Below are 20,630 nucleotides of genomic sequence, written 5' to 3'. Positions count from 1 at the left end.
GTCAAAAACGTTAGCTAGTACCTCAATCTTTGCCCTCCTAAATCATCCCCATCCTAATCATCTGCTTCTTCATCATCTGATGATCCTACCACCAACACACCAATTATGATTCATTGGGAAGTGCTTTCCTGTTATCAAGGCTTTCCTGCTAGTCACAGATAATTCTCAGATTTTCCACTGGCAACTACTCAAAGTTCAATCATTTATGTATAGTCTTCATCAAATAATAATAATGTATCTTGAGTTAGTACAATTTCTATGCCCTATTATCCAGCTCCGCATGGTGGCTGAAGCACAGACTGAACATTGTTTTCTAGATCTCCTGCAGACAATCTATTACCCGGGATTTTTTTCTATTCTGTCATTCTGTGCTGAAAGTGTTATATTAAACTGCAATTTCTCTGAATTTTAGAGCAGAGAGAGTAGAGTAAACCACATCACTTCCTCTGTCACACCCATATCTTTCTCCTTCATCAGCTTCAAGCATCAGAAGGGTAATTTCTGTCTTGTCCACTATTTGCTAAATTTCTTAAAAATCCAATCTTTTGGAAGAATGAAAAGAGCTAAAGAAGAACACAGAATAGCCTGAGAGACTAGAGATGAACCAAGACTAAGAACTCCATTGAAATGCACCAAATGCATGAGTGGGAATAGACCCAGGAGCCATGGAAACGATCACTTAGGGTGTTTCTGCCATTTGCCCTGAGCTCATGTTCAGTTAGAATGGGGAGGAGGAGTCAGCCTTTAAGAAAGGAGAAAACAATGGGTGGTGAGAGAATGGGGCAATGCATGCAGAACCTTCTAAAGAATGTTTGGTATCCGTTTATCTACAGACCACATCTATGTTGCTTTGCCAGCTGTTTTTGTGCTATAGTTAAATACAAACTTGACTGATGTTCTGGGGATTCATAAAGTAATGCTACGATCTGACTCAGAAGGTTAGAAACCTGCAGCTCTATCAGCTTGCCTGTCTCCTTCCTCTCATGGACTTTTTGATGGCTCCTCACTCCACACTAGCTGTGGATTGTGTAGCTTCTTAGACAAGTAGAAACCTTCGCAAACCCGTTCTGATTACAACTGAGCAATTTCACAGCATCCTTGGAGATGAGGGAGCTTCTTCTCCAACAGTTGAATACTAAACATGTATTCAACTAGCCTACAAAGTATTTAATTGACCAACATAATGAATTAAAATATACTAGTGTCAAGCAAGTTTCTAGAGCAAAATATGAATATATATCCCTAATTGAAATGTATATGTGCATGTTTATATATTATAATCGAACACCACTTTCTAGTCCGCTAAGGTCTTTTGCTTTGTCAAAATCTTCCTGGAAATATAACACCTAATATAAATTAAGATACACTTAAATGCTTAATTATGTTGAATAAATGGTCTTTCATAATAACTGTGACCTAATATACAGCTAATATTACTCATGTGACGGTGATTCAAATTTGTAAGCTCAAATTTTATTTATAGCCTATGTTTTTAAAATAAAATGATAATTCACTAAGTGATAATTGAAATATAATGTACCAAGAGGGAAAGTGGGAAGGGAGAAAACAACTAATTTTGAACGCCAATATATACCATTGATTATTTAATCAATGAATATTTGTTAAGTATAAAACATATTTCTTTCACATAATTTATCTTATGTAATATTATAATAATGTATCTGTTTATGTAAATTCAGTTCCAGGAATCTATAGCATTCGATAGTAACTATTAATTAATCAAATTAATTGAAGAGAAGAATATTCTAATTGACTAAATTTAAATTAATAAGGTATCTGGACTCACATCTCAAGCTTTGTTCAAGCAAATTAGTAATTATGTTGGACAGTCTATTTCTTGTATGTTTTTAGGAGAAAGCATTTTTATCCACTGCAGATTTTATGTCTATATCCAGATTGTCAACCAAAATGGACAAGGTATGTCACAGAGGCTAACAGCTTCCTTCTATTAATCACGCTTGGGTTCCAGGCCTCGTTTATGCAGTTACTAGATGTCTAATCTCAAATTACCTCAATTTAAGCTTCTCAGTTTATTCAATCAGTATAATCATCATAGCTTCATCTATGATTGCTGTAAGGGTTGAAGGAAAGAGTGTAAGCATTCAGCACACTGCCCAATAGGTCATAGCCTATGTATTAAAAAATATACACTAAATGCTTTTACAAGTTGGGACCTGATTTAGGCATTGAAGATCCATCAGAGAGAACAAAATTAAGTTGTTTGCCTTCATCAAGCAATTAACAAATAAACATGAGGACACCTAATGTCAGGAGGACATGAGCTTTACAGAAAGGCAAAGGGAGAGTTTGGAGAATATCCAGAAGGGATTTGCTATGGAAGACAGGCGGTCATGGAAGGACTTTGGCTGAGATAACAACTGATGGACAGTGTTGGATGGAGAGCTGCGTAAACATCTGGGAGAGAAGGGTTCTAGTGGAAGGAAAACAAATGCACGGAAGCTAAGTCAGAAACATCTTTGGTGTATTCTAGGAGGATAATTAGCACCGAATTCACATGAGCTTCCAGGTCATTCTATGTCAATGGAATTTGAGAGTACTGTAAAAATGCAAAGCTTTATTATTTCCAATAACTTAATAAAAGATAAAGAGAAAAACCCATTTTTCTCCCAAGTGAACTTCAAGTAAAAAGTATCAAACTGTATAAGTCTAGAAGCAACAACAGAAATTTTTCCAAATTCACTAGAATTAAAATAAAAGTTAAGAGTGTGTATGTTTCTTTAAATATCTGAGATAACGGCTTCCTGAGAAAATAAGCAATATATAAAATATCATCTTAAAATTGACTCTGGACCTTTAATCTGGAAGACTGAAGAATCATCTTTTAGGTATAAATGGTCTTTTCATTACTATTTGAAAGATCATTTCTGCATGGACAGACAACATGGATATAAAAAAATTAAGCAGTAAAAGTTTTTGGTAAATGACAAGTTAATAAGTTAAGGGTAATTCTTGGCTGACCTAACCTGGAATCCCAATGTAGTAATAACTTTATTCTGTGACCCTTGCTGCCTCTAACTGGTTTCCGCGTAACCACAGTTACTATTGCAACTAAGTCTTCACTTTTCTTAGGCGCCCTTTCAACTCAGAGAGGAACTGAAAATATTAATTCCACAGATCAAAGAGCACCAGCATTAAAGGAATTCTCTATATAAATCCCCCCTAAAGACTGATGGAATGAAATGCCAGCTGGTATATTTGACTTAAAAATACAAAACTGTATCTTCTTCTTTTCTTTTTTGTTGGCTTATTTTAAAAATCCCCTGCCAGTTAAAGATGCTTACACAGTTTTAAACAGCTCATAATATTTTACCCTGTAAAAAATCATAATAGTTGTTTTCATATCCCTAAATGAAGTAAGCATAATTTCAAACAAAATCACTTGTATAATTACTGAGCTATGACAACCATTCAGCTGTTTGGTAACAGGAAGAAAAAGGTAATGTTCCCTCGTCCTCACAGCTAACTAGCTAGTGAAAGTATTGGCTAATGACACCAGTGTCCAGATGTGAAAGATCACTACTGACTTTCTGCAATCAAACGCTCCCATCGGATATGCCCTCTGTAGAGAAGGCACGATAATTATGCAAGAGTTAGAGACCACTTCATGAGGATGGAGCCTTGAAGACCAGTCCTTTCTTAATTTACTGATCCGACATCTCATAATGTGTGCAATGCTCACACCAAAGGCATATTTTGTATTTGATAAATGATGGAATTAAGAATTCAGCTGAGATGATCAATATAAGGGCTCCTTTAAAGGCTCAGAGTGAATCAGGAAAAACTCAAGCCATGACATTCTCTTTTTACGTGCAATTTATTATGGTGATAGCATGAAGTGGAAAATGAACTCAGAAAATTGCACTTGGTGTATAGAACCTCTTGGTAACTTAGTAAGCATTCCTAGTTATTGACAGCTAACTAAATATTCCCATACTCTGTTTTGGGTAGCATTGAAATACTGCGAAGTTTCATGTTATCCATTTCCCTTACATTTTAGATATCTAAAGCTATCTTTTTATAGAAATAGTTATAAAAGCTCCACTTTTAAAAAATGTTTTTTTCCAGCTCTTCTCTAATTGATGAATCAATCATTAAAAGCAAATGGAAACACTATTTAAAGAAAGAATGATGACAGCTTCAGGGTTTCTAAATGTTGCCAAACTGAGAAACTTTCAGATTTTAACTGAACAAAGTATGTTCTACAGTGAGGGACACCAGCCAGGAGACAGGTTATGACTCACTGATTTCCTTTCTTCCCTTCACACCTACAAGGGTGTTGATTGCTTTCCACAGATGGGAAGAAAACTAGGACTGCGGGCTGAGCTAAACATCTAGAGCTGTGCTGTCCACTGTGGTAGGCACTGGCCACACATACCTCCTGAGCACTTGAAATGTGGCTTCTCTGAGCTGAGATACGCTATAAGTATACAATGCACACTGGGTTTCCAAGACACAGGAGAGAGAGAGAGAAAGAATGTAAAACATCTTCTTAACATCTTCATATTGGCTCTATGTTAAAATGTAATATTTTCAATATATTGGGTTAAATAAAATGTTATTAAAATTAATTTCACCAGTTTCTTCTACTTTTTAAATCTAACTACCAGATACTATAAAATTAAATATGCTGGATCAGCCTACAGATGAGTTAATGCATTTGGCCATTCATCTCTACAAGCAATTGGTTCGGTCATGTTACATGGTGATTTCTTGATGGTCTGTAAGACTCTGTCTTCCAGACTAGAGGGAGGGATGTTCCTGCTGGCTTTGAAGAAGGAAGATGCCTCCTGGTAAGAGGGCCATGTGCCTAGAGGGACAGCACAGGATAGGAAAAGGGAGTTGACTGTGGAAGTGGAGGACAGGTTTCTTACTTAACCATGATAATTACAGATGAATCTTTTCCAGCCCAGAAATTGGAGTATTCATGTACACACACTTCCACCATTTTATTCGTCCATATTGCTTACAACTAAAGTCCTACACTGATACACAAATGCCAAGGACGTAAGAGAGGGCTGAGTGATTTCCTAACTCATTTGCCCTCCTCACTCATAGAAAGCTGCAGATGACATAGGGAAGCAAAAAAATTGTGACATTTATTCCATCTCTCTTTCTTACATAGTACACCCCTTGACAGAGACTGCCATTTTCCCTTAATATCTATTCTCCTTTTCTTCCACAGAAATATAATTATTTGCTGTATATTTGACCACCCAGACTAAAAACTGATTTCTAAGTCTCACAGCAAGGTTAGAACATTTGACTGGATTTGGGCCAATGGGATTGAGCAGAAATGCATGTGATGGTTTCTGGGAACGCTCCTTAGGATACAGGTGCAACACCTCTCCCTGTTTCTTCTAGCCTTCCTCCATCCTATCGCTTGAGATTTGTATACCCAAATTGGACCATGAGGGTGGGGGTCTGACCACAGGTAGGACAGGGTGAGTTTTGAGAAAATTTTCATCCCTGAAACAGAGCTGCCATCCTCATCCTGTGCTACCTAATTCTGAACATTTTCATGAGAGAGAAATCCACTTCCATTTGGTATAAGCTTCTTTTGGGTTTGGATTTCTGTCATCTAATTTTTATCATCTAATTCTAAACAGTATATCTCAAATCCTCCTATTCAGGAAATTTCAGGACTTTCTATTTAAATTTGTCTTTTGTTTAATGCTTCACTACTCCAAATATATGAAAATATATATTTCTTTAAACTTTAAGTTTTAAAAAATATTGTCTGTTATAGTTCCCCAGACACAGTCTGTTCTAGTTAAGGGTGTAGATTTGATACATACATCTTCTATGAAAATGCTTTCTTTAGAATTATTTCCATCTACTATATGTCATTATTTCAGAAAGTTGAAAGTAATAAGTTGAACAAGAACTAAAGGATTCCTCTATGGAAATGAAGGTATATCTAATTTAAGCAGAACATCTGGATCATCAGCCGAGAGGAGAAAAGAGGAGCTGAATAAAGTTGAGCGCTCTTCGCTTGGATGTGAGAGAGAGAGGTGCACGTGGGACCGTGGTGGTGAGACTTTCACGGAAAACCAAACCAAGCAAACCAAACAACAAACAAAGGTCCTGTGGGAGAGCCTTTCCCTTCTAAAATGAGACCAAGTAGGACGTGGGAATCTGTGAGGACAGGAAGTTGGAACACTCCTAAATATCTCTGAGGGCGAGTGGTTGGTGGCAAGGGGGACGGAGGACACTGCTCCACCTTTACCTGAATGGTGAGGAGACAAACACCTCTGAGTGTGTGATACCAATTCGGGTTATAAATTGGAGCCTGGATACTTAGCACGAGTTTTGAGTGTAAAATGGGATCCAAGGCAAAAAAGGAAAAGTTACAGATTGATAAATAAGGATGAAATAATATCCTACACACGTTTTTCCTTTATGTTACTCTAAAATATCAATTTAAAATGGATGCATATTTACTAGTTTTGTCTAGTTTGGACTATGAAAATAATGACATATATTTCTGATATAGAAGAACAAGAAAAACATTAAAGAATAAAAGCATATATTTTTTTTTTTTGCTTAGGGGAAAATAATACTTGTGTCTTAGTCCCCATCTATGACTATGACTGGGGCCATTATACATCACCACCGCTTGGCAGGAAAATCAACTTTTCTAGGGTTCCTTTGAAATCCTAATAATGTCACTTTTTAGTTTTAGATGATGTACAAAGCAGACTAGTGATAAAAAGCAGACGGACACATTCATTCTCGTTTCCTTGATCAGATATTGGGCTTCTCTGCAAAGGGTTTTGGGTTCACAGGAAACAGCCCCTGCAGCAAGATCACACACCCGCTCTGCCCTCAGGATGCAGACAGACTTTACAACACTGTTTCCTACATGTGAAATGTACGAGTGGTTATAGTTAAGGGGTACAATATAGTAAATCCTGCAATATAGTGTTTTTATCTTAGACAAAGCGAGCAACACATCTGGTAACTACTTCATTTCTCAGGATCTAACTAACTCTGTTTAAAATAAAATTTTATGAGTTCATTCACCTTAAAAAGACTATAAGGAGGGATAAGATATTTTTATATATGAAACTTTCCTTTTTATTCCTTGGTCAACTTAGTGCTTTTTTTCCCTTTCTTCAAAAGTAGCAATTTGCATAAATGATTTTATGGCCAAAATGCAAAGAAAAAAAAAGGGAGAGAAAAATCTAGTTTCTTTTAATTTTATTAATTTTTCCATACTAATACAGCCATAACAATTTTCTGCTGGGCTTGCTATGGTTTCCACAGTTCTGGTAGGATGGTTCACATACTTTATAGAAGTGACAAATCAATGCTTTGACCTCTTTGAAGAAGATGATGATAATGCAATATTTTGTTCTGCTAACGATGTAAGAGATTAGTTTAAAATAATTTGTTGATAATGACGTGGAATCATGTTAACAAACTCCTTTTCACACTGAAACCATCAAAACTCAAGAATTCAACCTCATAAGCATTGAAAGGTGAGGATTTTTAGATTTGTAGGGGTGTGCACAAAGTTTTCCAAAGGGTCTGGTTATGTAACATATTTTCAAACATATGCAATTCTGTGTGCATATGTATATAGAGAGGGGGAGATGGACACCAAGTTATACTGAGTATGTGTGTGTGAGTTTGAATGATTAGATGCAGTCATACGTTTCTTGAAATTTAAAAACCACAAATATCCTTGTAAATGTTTGCCTCCCAACAAATTTCAAGGAAATATTTCTTTTTACCCATATCACTATGAAAACATACATTACTGAGTTCTGTCCTGTCTCTGCACAATGGTTTGCACTTAAATCTCACTGTGTATTCATAAAAAGATGCCAACTCTGATGAAGGAGAGAAACCGGGCGATGACTCCATTGTGCCCACCTTACCTCTGCAAATGGGCCGATGGTCGCTCCACGCGGCCAGGGTCTCCGTGACTCTCTGACAGGTGATGCTCTTGGATCCCTGGAGCACGTAATTGTCCTCACAGGAGAACTGTACATTTGCACCAACCCTAAGCAATTACAAAACAGAAAACAACCCGAATTATTCATGGAAGACTTCTTAAAAAAACAAATCATCACAGTGCTGCTACTGTGTTGAGCTGTCAAAACAACGTCAAACATTAAGCAATTCATTAGCGACAATTCATAGCTACAACCCTGCAGTGTAGCGCAGGTTATAGAGTCACAAGACCCAGGCTCAAATTCCATTTCTGCCTACTTCATAGCTAAATAAATACATGAACCTTCACTTATCCTCTTTAAAGCAGAGGTAACAACAATGGTGACCTGACCGTGTGTTGTGGCTTAAGTGAGCACACTTACGCAGAAGAACTATGTACCCTGAAAACAAGACCAAGTTGGATGTCATTCTGTGTGAGTAAATACTGCATAAAAACAAGGACTGAAAAACCCAGGTTAAGACAGTGTCTCAGTGCAAGGAAGGCAAGTGCTGTGTGATTCCACGGACACGTGGAATCTGAAAGAGTCAAATTCGTAACGTCAAGGACTGGAACGGTGGTATCAGGGGCTGGGGGGAGGGGAAAAGGAGCATTATTAATCAACAGGCATAAAGTTTCAGTAATAAGATGAATCAGCTTTAAGGATCTGATGTACAACATTGTAACCTGTAGTCAACAATGTAGTCCACTTAAAATGTGTTAAGAAGATAGTTCTCATGTAAGTATTCTTATCACAACAAAATTTTAAAAAATTGCTCCCAATGAAGAGGAAAAGAATATCTCAGTCAAGAATCTATACTACTCTCACAAACATTAATTCTATTCAGAAGAAGGTCAGTGATATTATATTTCAGAAACACAGCCTACAAGAAAAGAATCATTTGCTTTAGAAAACAGCAATCCATCCAGCCTAGAGTTAGATGAAAAATGGCTTTGGCTTCAGAGCATCCTCTGAAAACATGAAGCTCTAAGGTGGTAGGAAGTAAGAGAACATTGTTGCAGAATAACAATTTAACAAGTGCATAAGAAAATGCGAGAGGCATACATCAGGTTTGAAGACACTCAATTACTTCTTCTAGCCTGACGTCTGGCACTGAGTTGAGCGTAGTATTATTTCACTATCTGACAAGCCCATTGTTACAAGAGGAAATTCTACTTGTGTTTTCCATTTGGCAAGCCCTGAGGTTGATACTGAAGAATATAGGAGTGAAAGAGAGTCTTCGGGAGAAAAGATTCACAGTTGCCCATGTGTATGGATAAGGTTAGTAATAGATAAAAGATATGGGGAAAAAACCAAATGTTTCTTTTCCTGCTTATTAAAAAATTCTCATCTGCAATGTCAGAGTGAATATTACTGAAGTATCATGACACCAGCAACTCCCACACTTCTATATAACACTCTCTGGGGCTGGTTGTAGATGGCTGTGAAAATCATCAAATCAGGGTCAAGCCAATTTGAAAAATTCTAGATTAAACAAAATTAAATACTTTTCTTTTCTAAAAGGCCTCTCAGCTTTTAAAATTTTATATGTAAAAATTTATCTATCCAGGAAGCCCTGTTTCACCAAGTGTCCAGGGCAACTAGAATTCTACGGAACTAATTTTGAGCAACACTTCATTATGGGCACATAATACACATTATTTTTGAAAGAGAAAAATGTAAAAAGCAAAACATAGACATAATTCTAATTTTCACTGTTCTAACAGTCATTTATGACAGCCATACTTTCTAGATACACCCTTCCATGATTTCTGTTCACCAGCCCTTGTTTAACCCTCTGGAGCCACACAGAATAAATGAACTACATTTAAGAATTTTGTTTTAAAAACAACTATTGCACTATCTCTGTGGTCTCTATTCCAGGTCTCTATCTTCAGTTCTTTTCTATTTACCTAAATTTCAGTTTTCTTATTTTTCATCATTCTTTCAAAACATTTTTATTGAACATCTACTATGTGCCAGACTCTATTCTAGGTACCAAAGATGCAGAGGCTAATGAGACGGACGAAGTCTCAGTCTCGTGGAGATAACAGTCTAGCTCAGGGAGGGAAAAAATAAATAAATCCAACAAGAAGAAAAATGAAAGTATCCTAAGAACTCTGAAGAAAATAAGCCAAATAATATGATAAATAAAAGGTTAAGGAGACTGGTAGTTTGAGAGTATGTCAACAAGCCGAGATGCTAATATTTTATATAATATTCCAGTTATGGTCAAATATAAAGGAGGAAAAGTGGATTACTGCTTCCATTTCACAACCACTCTCCTTCATGACAGCATCCTATCATTCATTAGCTATGATGGGGTGCACTGCACTCCAACAAAACCCCAAGCTTCTTCATACACGCTTTCCCACACATCCAATCAAGTTCCTGTAGGTATTCTTAGTGAATTGTATTCTGTTTTGAGGTCAAGAATATTACCACTCGGGCCGGCCCCATGACCAAGTGGTTAAGTTCAAGTGCTCTGCTTCAGCGGCCCAGGGTTTCACCGGTTCAGATCCTCAGTGTGGACCTAGCACCGCTCATCAAGCCATGCTGAGGCAGTGTCCTGAATGGCAGAACTAGAAGGATTTACAACTAGGATTACAAGTATGCACTGAGGGGCTCTGGGGAGAAGAAGAAGAAAAAAAAGCTTGGCAACAGATGTTAGCTCAGGTCCAATCCTTAAAAAAAAGAAAAAATCACCACTTAATATCAGACACTCTTTGACTACTGGATCTCATTTCTGGGAATATAATACATATTTGTCATTCAAAATACAAAAAATATGGCCAGAGTTGTTTTTTGGAAGCCATGAAAGTCTCCAATAATAGAACCATGGTTGACAAAATTGTTTCAGATATATCTGAAAGAAGACAATGTTACTACATAAAAGGCCAGCATAAAAAATATGGAGTAATATAAGAAAGAATAAAGCTTGAAACAAAATTGTATGCACCCCAGATCACAATGATCTGTATATCTATATCTATCATCTCAGGAAGAATAGGCACAAAATTATACTTAGAGTGGGAATATCCTGATACACACACTTTGCTTCTCTATTCCAATAACTGTATTACTTCTGGTTTTATTATTTTATAATTTAAATTTAAAACAATCTTTTAAAATCCTACTGGTATAAATATCTTAGTTTGCAGGTTGGAAAACAGAGCCACGGATGGGTAAACTCACTCCCAACAGCTGAGACGAGGAGTCGTCTCTGTGATCTGACGGATCAGGTCGATGACCCCATTTCTCCCTTGTTATTTCAAGCTTTTGCTTTGGTTTTATCTATCACACGAATCAGTTCATTAAAATTCATGCACACTTTCAACTTCAAATGTGTAATAAACTACGTTTTCATTTATGATTTAGGATTTGATTTTATGATGACTGTGTTTGCAGTTACACGTATAACATTAGGAAATCTATTCTGGTTTTCTGGAAAATACTCTTAGAACAAAATTCCAGAAAAAAAAAAAACAACAGTTTTTTAGTACCTTCTCATTTATTTATTTGAGGAAGATTAGCCCTGAGCTAACTGCTGCCAATCCTCCTCTTTTTGCTGAGGAAGACTGGCCCTGAGCTAACATCCATGCCCATCTTCCTCTACTTCATATGTGGGACACCTGCCACAGCATAGCGTGCCAAGTGGTGCCATGTCCACACCTGGGATCTGAACCAGTGAACCCCAGGCTGCCAAAGTAGAACGTGCCAACTTAACTGCTGCACCACCAGGCCAGCCCAAGTACCTTCCCATCTATAAGTGCATTTAGAAGACTTTAGATTAACTATGTTGTACAATTTCAACAATTTTTACTAGTTGGAAACTGTAAGAAATCTTATTTTGTGTGAGATCAAGATATACTATATATAGACAATAAATATCCAAATGGCAAAATTTAAGTTAAACAGTTAAAGAAGCATGATTTTGTGTTTTAAAATGAAGAGAGAAAACCACATTCTTTGCTTCTTTTGTGCTCAGTGATTCTGAAAAGCTCATCACTCAACTTTCAAATTCTAATGACCTTTCATTTGTCACCATCTACTTGACTTTCCACTACAGTCTGAAGAGCCTTTCTAGGTGAATGAACTATTTCTAAATACGGTTTAGTTGCAAAATGAGCTGTTTCTAAATACGGTTTTCCCCGAAAACGGCTATTTGTGCACTTACTTAAGATTGGTACTATGACTATTTCTGGGGAAAAAAAGAAACCTGAAGTGACTTAAAGTTGAAGCTAGGATCGAAAGTAGGATGTGGGTTGATTTAGCTGTGACACCTAACTCTCCATTAATCAACAGAGATTACACCAACCAACCTGGCTGCTGCATAGAAACATCCCCCCTCTGTCCTCAACCCACACTGGTCCGCAGCTCTTGAATCCATTGAAGCAACCAATGCCCAACGGAGTGTTTTCTATATGGATAGATAGATTGATGGATTGATAGAGACAGACAGATAGATAAATAGACAAATAGACAGATAGATAGATGTCTGCATCTTTGATTTTTAAAAAAACCCAAGTCAAACAGCACACTTAAAGAACCAAAAATATAAAGGAATAAATATCATTTTTAGACCCCACAGGTGGACATTTAAACATTTTTCATCTGCAGCAAATAAGAGAAATACGTTATATTATACTGTTTCACTCTTAAGCAAGAGAAAACAAAAATTAAGAGCAAAAACCAGTTTTTTAGAACTAAGGTCAGGATTTGCCATATTTGTCCTATAAAATTAACATAGATGACATGGGGAAAGAATATCTGGAACCACACTTTACCAAAGCTCTAGAATATTTGCTTAAATGAACTACTTTCTTGAGAAGAACAAGGGCCACGTGGCATGATGGTATGTGAAGGGTTAAATGATGTGCCCGTGTGTGTGCCTGTGGGCGTCTGTACTGTGCATGTGTGCTTGTGTGTGTGTGTGTGTGTGTGTGTGTGCAGGCATGACTATGCACACCTGTACTTGTTCTCCCATATTTTACTCACACTCAGGACCTTGGTTCTGGCAGAGCACAGGTTAAAATCACAGGCTTCTAAATTCAAAAGTGTGGTCCAGGTGTTAGTCATGAAATACATTTAAAGGAGATGTGACAGAGCACTTCTCCCCATTCCTCACTCCTCACTGTAACAAGTAAACACAAAACAAAACAAAACAAAACTGCAAGCTGGCGCGGGGGTGAAGGTAGAGATCTGGCAGAGACGCGAACAAGCTGGGGTGAGGGCTGCGGAAACGCAGGCCCTGTCTTCCCTGCCACACCTTGGACCAAGAAACAACTTGAGGTGAGGAGCTAAACCCAGCTAGGCCTCTCCCCAGGGCTGTGTGCCGGCAACCAGGGGGAATACAGGATTCGTCCTTATTTCCCGGCTGTGACGTCTGGAGATGCCTCCCTGTCTTACGGCGCCGGCGCTGTAAAGAAGAAATGCCAGCGGGGCGAGCCGGAGGCTAAGGTCCAGCCCCTGCAGCCTTGAAGGGGCACAGAGGGTCATCCTCAAGTGCTCGTTCCCCTTGAAGGCTGCCTGTGGTTGACAGAAAGGCAGCCACAGACCTGGGTCCGCCTCGCAGCAGGACGAGGATGTGCGCCCGCCAGAGGCGCAGGGAAGGTCAAGACAGCCGGCCTGGGGGCATGGACACAAGGAGAAGTCGCTCCTGCTCCCACCGTGGCTGGGACAGCCTTGCCTTAGGCTCCGGCATTGAAAAGGGTAAAGAAAGGGGGAAGGGAAGGAAATAACTGACCTTAAGCCTAACGGCGAGAGAAATCACTGATTTTAACAACGTAGAGTGAATAAATAAAATATTCGGACTCAGACAAAATGGAGATCTTGAAAAAAAAATTAATTACTGTCCCAGTACAAACAAGATGACATTTTGCACATCGGAATTCATGGGTCTGTAGTTCAACCTCTTATACCCATTTTAGCTTACTTTGCAAATAATATTACTCTTCTCAGCCTATACAGGTCTCCTCTTATCTTTGCCATCTCAGCTTCTCCCTGTCTCCCTCTCCTCCTCTCTCTCTCTCTTTCATTTTTCTCTCTCCTCCTCTTCCTCTTCCTGCTTTTATTTATTTTTTGTGTGTGTGAGGAAGATTGGCCCTGAACTAACATCTGTTGTCAGTCTTCCTCTTTTCTTTTTTCTCCCCGAAGCCCGGGTATAGTTGCATATCCTCCTTGTAAGTACTTCTAGTTGTTCCCTGTGGGATGCCACCACAGCATGGCCTGACAAGCAGTGTGTAGGTCCCTGCCCAGGATCCAAACCAGCGAACGCTGGGCCACCAAAGTGGAGCACAGGAACTTAACTGCTCTGTCATGGGACCTGCCCCCAACTTCTTTTTTTTTTTATAAAGATTTTATTTTTTCTTTTTTCTCCCCAAAGCCTCCCAGTACATAGTTGTATATTCTTGGTTGTGGGTCCTTCTAGTTGTGGCATGTGGAACGCCACCTCAGCATGGCCTGATGAGCGGTGCCATGTCCTGGCCCAGGATTCGAACTGGTGAAACACTGGTCCACCGCAGCGGAGGGCGCCAACTTAACCATTTGGCCACCAGGCCGGCCCCCCCCACTTTTTTTTTTATCATTAAAAAAAATTGTTTACCTCTCATAAATAGAATTAGTTATACAGGTAGTTTCCGGAGGAAGGTGCTAAAAAATTTCCTGAAAACTGTATTAGGAAGAATTTAAAGGTATTTTTCTAACTTCAGAAGAAAAAAGTGACATTGGATCCAAGAAAAGAAATGAGAGGAAAACCTGTCAGGAACACTTCTAGGATTCTTCAACATCTTTCGAACTTCTAGACTGAAGTGTTAATCCTACACATAAAACATCCCCAGTGCCTTAAACGGTGCCTGGCATGTCATAGGCACTCAATAAATAAATGTTGAATGAATGAATAAAGAAAAGTCACTTTCCTGACTCTATCTATGTCAATCTGTCCATAAGATGGACTGAGAAATAATGATAGCAAAGAAACCCAAATACTCTTCACCTTCTGCTGTTGGCCTGATTATACCTCACCTATGTTGGTTCAACAACTGTTTATGGTCAGCCTTTTATGCAGTCGGCACCATGCAAGTCCTAAGGATGTATTGATGAGCTACTGGGGGCAAGAGATATCTCACCAGTTTTTGGACAATGAGTCAAACAAATATAAATTGCTATGGGGAAAACAACTGATTTTTCCTTTGTGAAAAGATGAGAAAAAGTTACTGCCAGAAATTGAAATTCAGGTTGGGTCTTGAAAGATCCATAGAATTGATTTACTTTTTTCAGAATGAATCTATGTGTTCTAGACTGAAAACCCACCATAGAAAGCCCTGCTGGTATCAAAGTTGGTGTTTCGTTCAGGGAATTGCAAATAGCCTGGTTCATCCAGAACAGTATTTTCCAGTTGCTATTCCAAAGACCCCAGCAGGTGCCCTGCTCCTTCTTGCTCCAGATTTTTCCCCCTTAGACACAATGACTTTGATTTCCTCCCCTTCTCTCCTCCTCCTTTCTCCCTCTTTGAGGTACAAAACTAGTTCTTTTATTGTTCCATTGTATGTTTCCTTTGAGACATATTCACCTAAAGCACAGAAATACAGAGAGCACCAGGCTGGGAAAAGAAGCCACACAGAGAGGCAGGGACCAGGAACAAAACTCTCTGAGGGCATGCATTGTGTTTTATTCACTTGAAATCGCTCACAGCTTCTAGCACAGTTTATTGAGCTCCTAATATCCCTGCAATAAGTATCTGGAATGAATAGACAGGACAAACCAGGAGACAAAGGCATGAATTCAGATCATCTCCTAAATGGACAACAAGCCACTGCAGTGGAAGGCTGTAGGGAGCCAAAACCCAACAGCATAAGGGTGAAACCCACCCCACATCCATCTTGCAAGTGCATCTTTGTGATCATCCGCCTATATCTGGGAGTAAGTTGTTTTAGACAACATCACTGATTCTCTAATAAAGGAGTCCTTATTCCACTTGGAAAGAAACTTAGATACCTAACTAGAGGGTCTCTATTAACTGAAAGACACGGTTCTAGTAAACGAGACTGGAAAGGCTACGAAGACAATTGGTGGTCAAGCAGCCACTCTCTCCCAGGACGTCGTCAAATGGCATGGTTTGCACAGCCTTCCAGACGATGCCATCATCAGAGAGATAAATGTGCAGCTGCTGTGAATATTGCAATGCCTTTTATTACCCTTTTGATTTTCACACCTAGTGTGTCATTTCTGGGTCATTTTTTCTTTTTATAGCGACAGATTTTAGACTCATCTCCTCAAGCCTTAAGGCAATTTAGCACCACTAAAAATGCATTAAAGAGTAGATGGATCTCTCTTGCCCAAGGAAAGAAAAGAAACTAATATTTCACATGACTTTTAGATACTGTATGTTAACAATAGTACAACAAAGACCCCTAAGAGAGATGGTACTTCAAGGGCGTAAGCAACAATAAGGCCTACGAAAGGGGCTTCAAATGACCAGCGATCTTCAAGCTGTGACCAGCTCTCGCAAGCCGGGTATCCAGAGAAATGTGTGAATTTTCCCGTGAGGAAATTTAATTGAAATCTTCTGCATATAAGTTCACGGGAATCTGCTGTTTACCCAACAGGAGGACATCTTTGTCTGACAGTGCAGAAAAATGAAATCCTCCCATCCACCACCCACCTATTGATACAGAGGCAGAATCCGTTTCTATTACGAATGACACATTTCGGGAAGGAACAGGAGGCAGGGATGAGGGCTCTGGGAGGAGCTGGTCATCCCCACGGCAGAGCTTTCCCGCCTCAGCTGCATCTATTCATAAGTCCAGAGGCAGAAGCTGGTTTCCCCATTCCTGACAGTCCCCAGGGCCCGGGGATCTCGGCCTCTAGGCCTTGTTTCTGCTTGAGATTAGAAGCCAAAGGAGACCTTGAAGATTCTGGGCCAGGACATGTTTTATTGGCTCTTCTTTTACCTCTCAGCTTGAGTGAGAAACCAGGGAGAAGAGTCAGAGGCGGAGGTGGGGAGGGGAGGAAGGGGAGAGAGAACCAGCCACCTGTGGGAGCCACACCTTGCTCATGCGAGGGAGCAGGACTGGAGAGTGGGAGAAACCAGCTGCAGAAATGAGTCTGTTTTATCTGAGGAACAGGCCCAGCCAGGGGCAGGGAGCTAACCAGGCTCAGAAAGGAGGCAAGGAGACAAGTATCATTAACATTAACCACTGTCTTAGTGAGAAGTGCTCAGCCAGGTGCCGGCAGTAAGTCAACACAGTAGGTGCCTCTCTCCATTCTGGAGATGAGAAAAAGGAGATTCAGAGGGTCCCGTGCTCAAGAGCTTGCAATCCGTGGATTCAAACTGTCTTCGTTTTTTACTCTGAAACGTATCACGTACATCTGTGATTGATCACTGGGCAACTGCAAATATGCAGAAGCCGTACAGCAAATATTTTCCTCCAGGCTTGTATCTACGCTGTGCAAAACCTTCCGACGTTCTGACATCCTTCACTGGTGTTACAACAAGCTGATTGACCGACAATCACAAGATCCAGGCCTGAGAAGGGTAATCCAAGCCTGATAGAATAATAACGGCAACAGAGGAGCGGGCGCGGGAGAGGAAAACACTCCTGTCCGTCAGTATCAAAAAGAAGTCGTCCAGAGATGATCATATTATCACAGCGTTTCTCTCACAGGTGAGTGTACACACACACACACATACACACAGTGGTCATAAACTATCAGATCCAGGAGTAAGATTAGAGTCATTGTAAAGGTATGAAGACTCCAATCGCCCCTGTATTGAAGCTGACGGAAGGACAGCAGGTGCTCAGCACACAAGGATGTTCTGGAATTCATTTGCACGTCTCCCCTCCCCATCGCCCCATCTGTCCCCCTGCCTTGTTTTCTCGAATAGCTTGCTCTCTTCCTGTGGTCATGAAGCCCCATCCCAGGTGCTGCTGCCGACTGCAGCCATGAGTCTGGGAGCCCTACAGGATATCGACTGACAGAATGGAGCCGCCTCACCCGCATGCTGGCTGGACCAAGCTTGCCGGGGCTCTGGGTTCTGCAGCAGCTGCCTGAAACTGTGGGGAAGTAGATGCACTGTGGGGGCAGACCTTGACCTGTGGGACGCTGGGGCTGAGAGGGGTGATCATTAACATGGAGGTGCCAGCACCGCACCCAGGCTGTCCAAAGGCCCTGAGAGACTAGGCCACCCAGTGGGCTGGTTATGACGCCCGGTGTGGCTTCTCCTATTTGCCATCCCTGCCTCCCTGCCTTACTCGTCTTCCCTCATTCCTGCTTCCCTGGAACTGCCCCTAAAACTTCATTCCTTGAGCTGATTTCTAGGGAATCCCAAATAAAGCAGGGAACTCTGATCAGAGGATCAACTTCCAATGCAAGCCCCAAGACCTAGAGAAGTGATTCTCACGAGGTACCCCGGCTGTGTAAATAGCTGTCAATAAAATGCAGCTGAGCTAGAAGACGAGTCCATGTTCTTCCTGTATTGTCAGGTCCCGCGGCCAAGAACGGTGGTCCCCATTCATGCTTCTTGTCACTCTACAGAGGCTTTCTCTATTTCTCTGCTTACCTCCTCTCTTTATCATCTGCCCTACTTCAACTCAACAAGACCACATCTTCTTATTACAGTTCCTTCTTCGCTATCTTGTATTAATCCTGGGTCATTCCTAGAAATAGTCTTCTATTACATAACACCTTTAACAATGTCAGAAGGACCAAAACAATCAGAGAAAAGCAGCAAATCAGGGATCCTGGGGTAGCAGAAAGGAAGGTGACTCAGGCAGTGATGCTAAAACCGCCCCGGGGATGGAGAGACAAACCGTGGACCCACCAGGACAGATGGACACGGGCCTTTATCTCACAGCTCGCTCTGTGTGGTTACGTAGTTGCTGGTCCCTGTGCTTGCTATGACTTCATTTAGATGCAGCCCTTGATGTTTGTTTTCACCTCTAGGCAAGAGAGGTGGGGAAGGTGCTCCCACCTCAGGGTCTGCACACACGCTTTCCTCTGCCAGGACAGCCCCTGCCCCACTTGTACGTAGCTGGATCCTTGTCACCCGTCACATCTCAGCTGTGACGCCGTCTCCCCAGAGCCTTTCTGGACACTGTCTACAATAGAGAATCCTCTCCCTGTTGTTTTGTGCTTTTGTTTGTCATTATATCCCAAAAGCCCAGCCCAGTTCCTGAGGGCTCGGCCCCTTTTGGTTAAGGAAGCCAGTGAATTGATAAGTAGATGAAAGATGAATGTGTTGCCTCTGTTCCTGAACCCATCTACACGTGGCCTCAGGTGGCGATTTGTGTTTTCGTTTCCTCCTTCCTTTGGGAACAAACTCTACAAAGCAAAGAAACACAGATGTGGGATTGCCATGGCTTACAGCTGTGTTTTCATTAATGACCCCTGACCTGCACCAGCCTTCCAATCCTGCGAGGTGGTCCCTCCCACCAGCCCAAGGCTCTCCTGCTTCTTTCCTCTCGTCTATTGTCAAAATTTGCTCTGAGCAAAAGATCTGAGCAATGGTCTCTACACCAGAAGATGTAATGGGGCGAGCTGGTTAGCTGCCCTGTGCCTCCCAGAGGCAGCCCCGTTTCAGCAGAGCAGGGAATCTGAAAGCAAAAGTGCTGATCTCTAGAACCCCGCAACAGCAAGCCCGTGGCAGCTTCACTTGGAGAGCAGGCAGGGCTCACCACCTTAAGGGGCACCGTCTGCTTATTGCAAGAGTAGTGCTGGTTCTGAGTACCTGCTGAACACCTAGCAAAAGTCCAGCTCCATAAAGACAGCTGAGGGATGAATTTAAAAACACACATCAAAACTGTAGATGGCATCAGTAAGCTCACAACTGACAAATCCTCAGTTTCCTGATCTTTCAACGTCCTGCCCAGCTGTCTTTCTCCTTTCCTCCTCTTCCTTCCCACTTTTACAAACAGGAAGCTTAGGGAGCACTCCTGACCAAACTTAGGGCTAAAAGAATGTTTATGCTGTTGATGGGAAAAGTGGTCGGATTGATTTTAAATAGATCCTCATCAAATCTAAAATCTACCTAACAAGCTGCCCTCTTTAATACCCCTAGAATATAAACACAGAAACGTAAAAGGTCTTTAAACGAGCAATTCTCAGCAAGGGTCAAGTGTATCAGAATTGAGAGGAACCCTTTCAATTGTCACGTGCCACCACCCAGAGATTCTAAATTGCCGTTCTGGGAGTGGGGTGCCTCTCCTATTTACCCATCCCAGCGTGTGGCTACATCCTCTGCAGCGGTGTGTGGATATTATTGCTGAGGGCAGGGGGATAGCCCAACTGAGCTGGAACTAAGAGATAGCAAACCACTGCTCTAGTCTAAAGGGATTGTAATTATCATGAGCAATCTGCAATGCCCTCTCCATCTCCCCTGCATCACATACATCTGTCATGAACAGTGTTCCTTCAAACTTTTGCAGAAACAGTATTTTATCATTTAAATGAATGATTTCAATGCATTTAAAAATAGACTAGATATCTGATTGAAAGTGTGTATAAATAATAGGAAGGTATCTATAATAATGTTACGAGCTATACCAGCGAGATTCCTGTACTTATCTCTATGCCCAATATCCATAAGTCAGTCATAAGTAGGCAGTGTTCAGTAATCCTTCTCTCGTGATCTTCTGATAGCAAGTTTGATAA

General features: G+C 40.7%; 1 protein-coding gene across 1 annotated transcript in view; it reads right to left on the bottom strand.

Moving 5' to 3' along the window:
• CSMD1 (CUB and Sushi multiple domains 1) overlaps positions 1 to 20,630 on the bottom strand; it is a 1,825,670-nt gene that overhangs the window by 533,643 nt on the left and 1,271,397 nt on the right. Inside the window, exons 9-10 of the mRNA XM_046648453.1 lie at positions 19,708 to 19,710; positions 7,926 to 8,050 (exon numbers count right to left, since the gene is read on the bottom strand). Coding sequence (XP_046504409.1) covers positions 7,926 to 8,050; positions 19,708 to 19,710 — 128 coding nt within the window. The remainder of the gene's footprint in view (positions 1 to 7,925; positions 8,051 to 19,707; positions 19,711 to 20,630) is intronic.

This window comes from Equus quagga, chromosome 22 (genome assembly GCF_021613505.1).
Source record: "Equus quagga isolate Etosha38 chromosome 22, UCLA_HA_Equagga_1.0, whole genome shotgun sequence".
Taxonomy (NCBI): Eukaryota; Metazoa; Chordata; class Mammalia; order Perissodactyla; family Equidae; genus Equus; species Equus quagga.
Note: the sequence above shows the minus strand (reverse complement) of the source record. Positions and strands in the feature narration are given on the sequence as shown.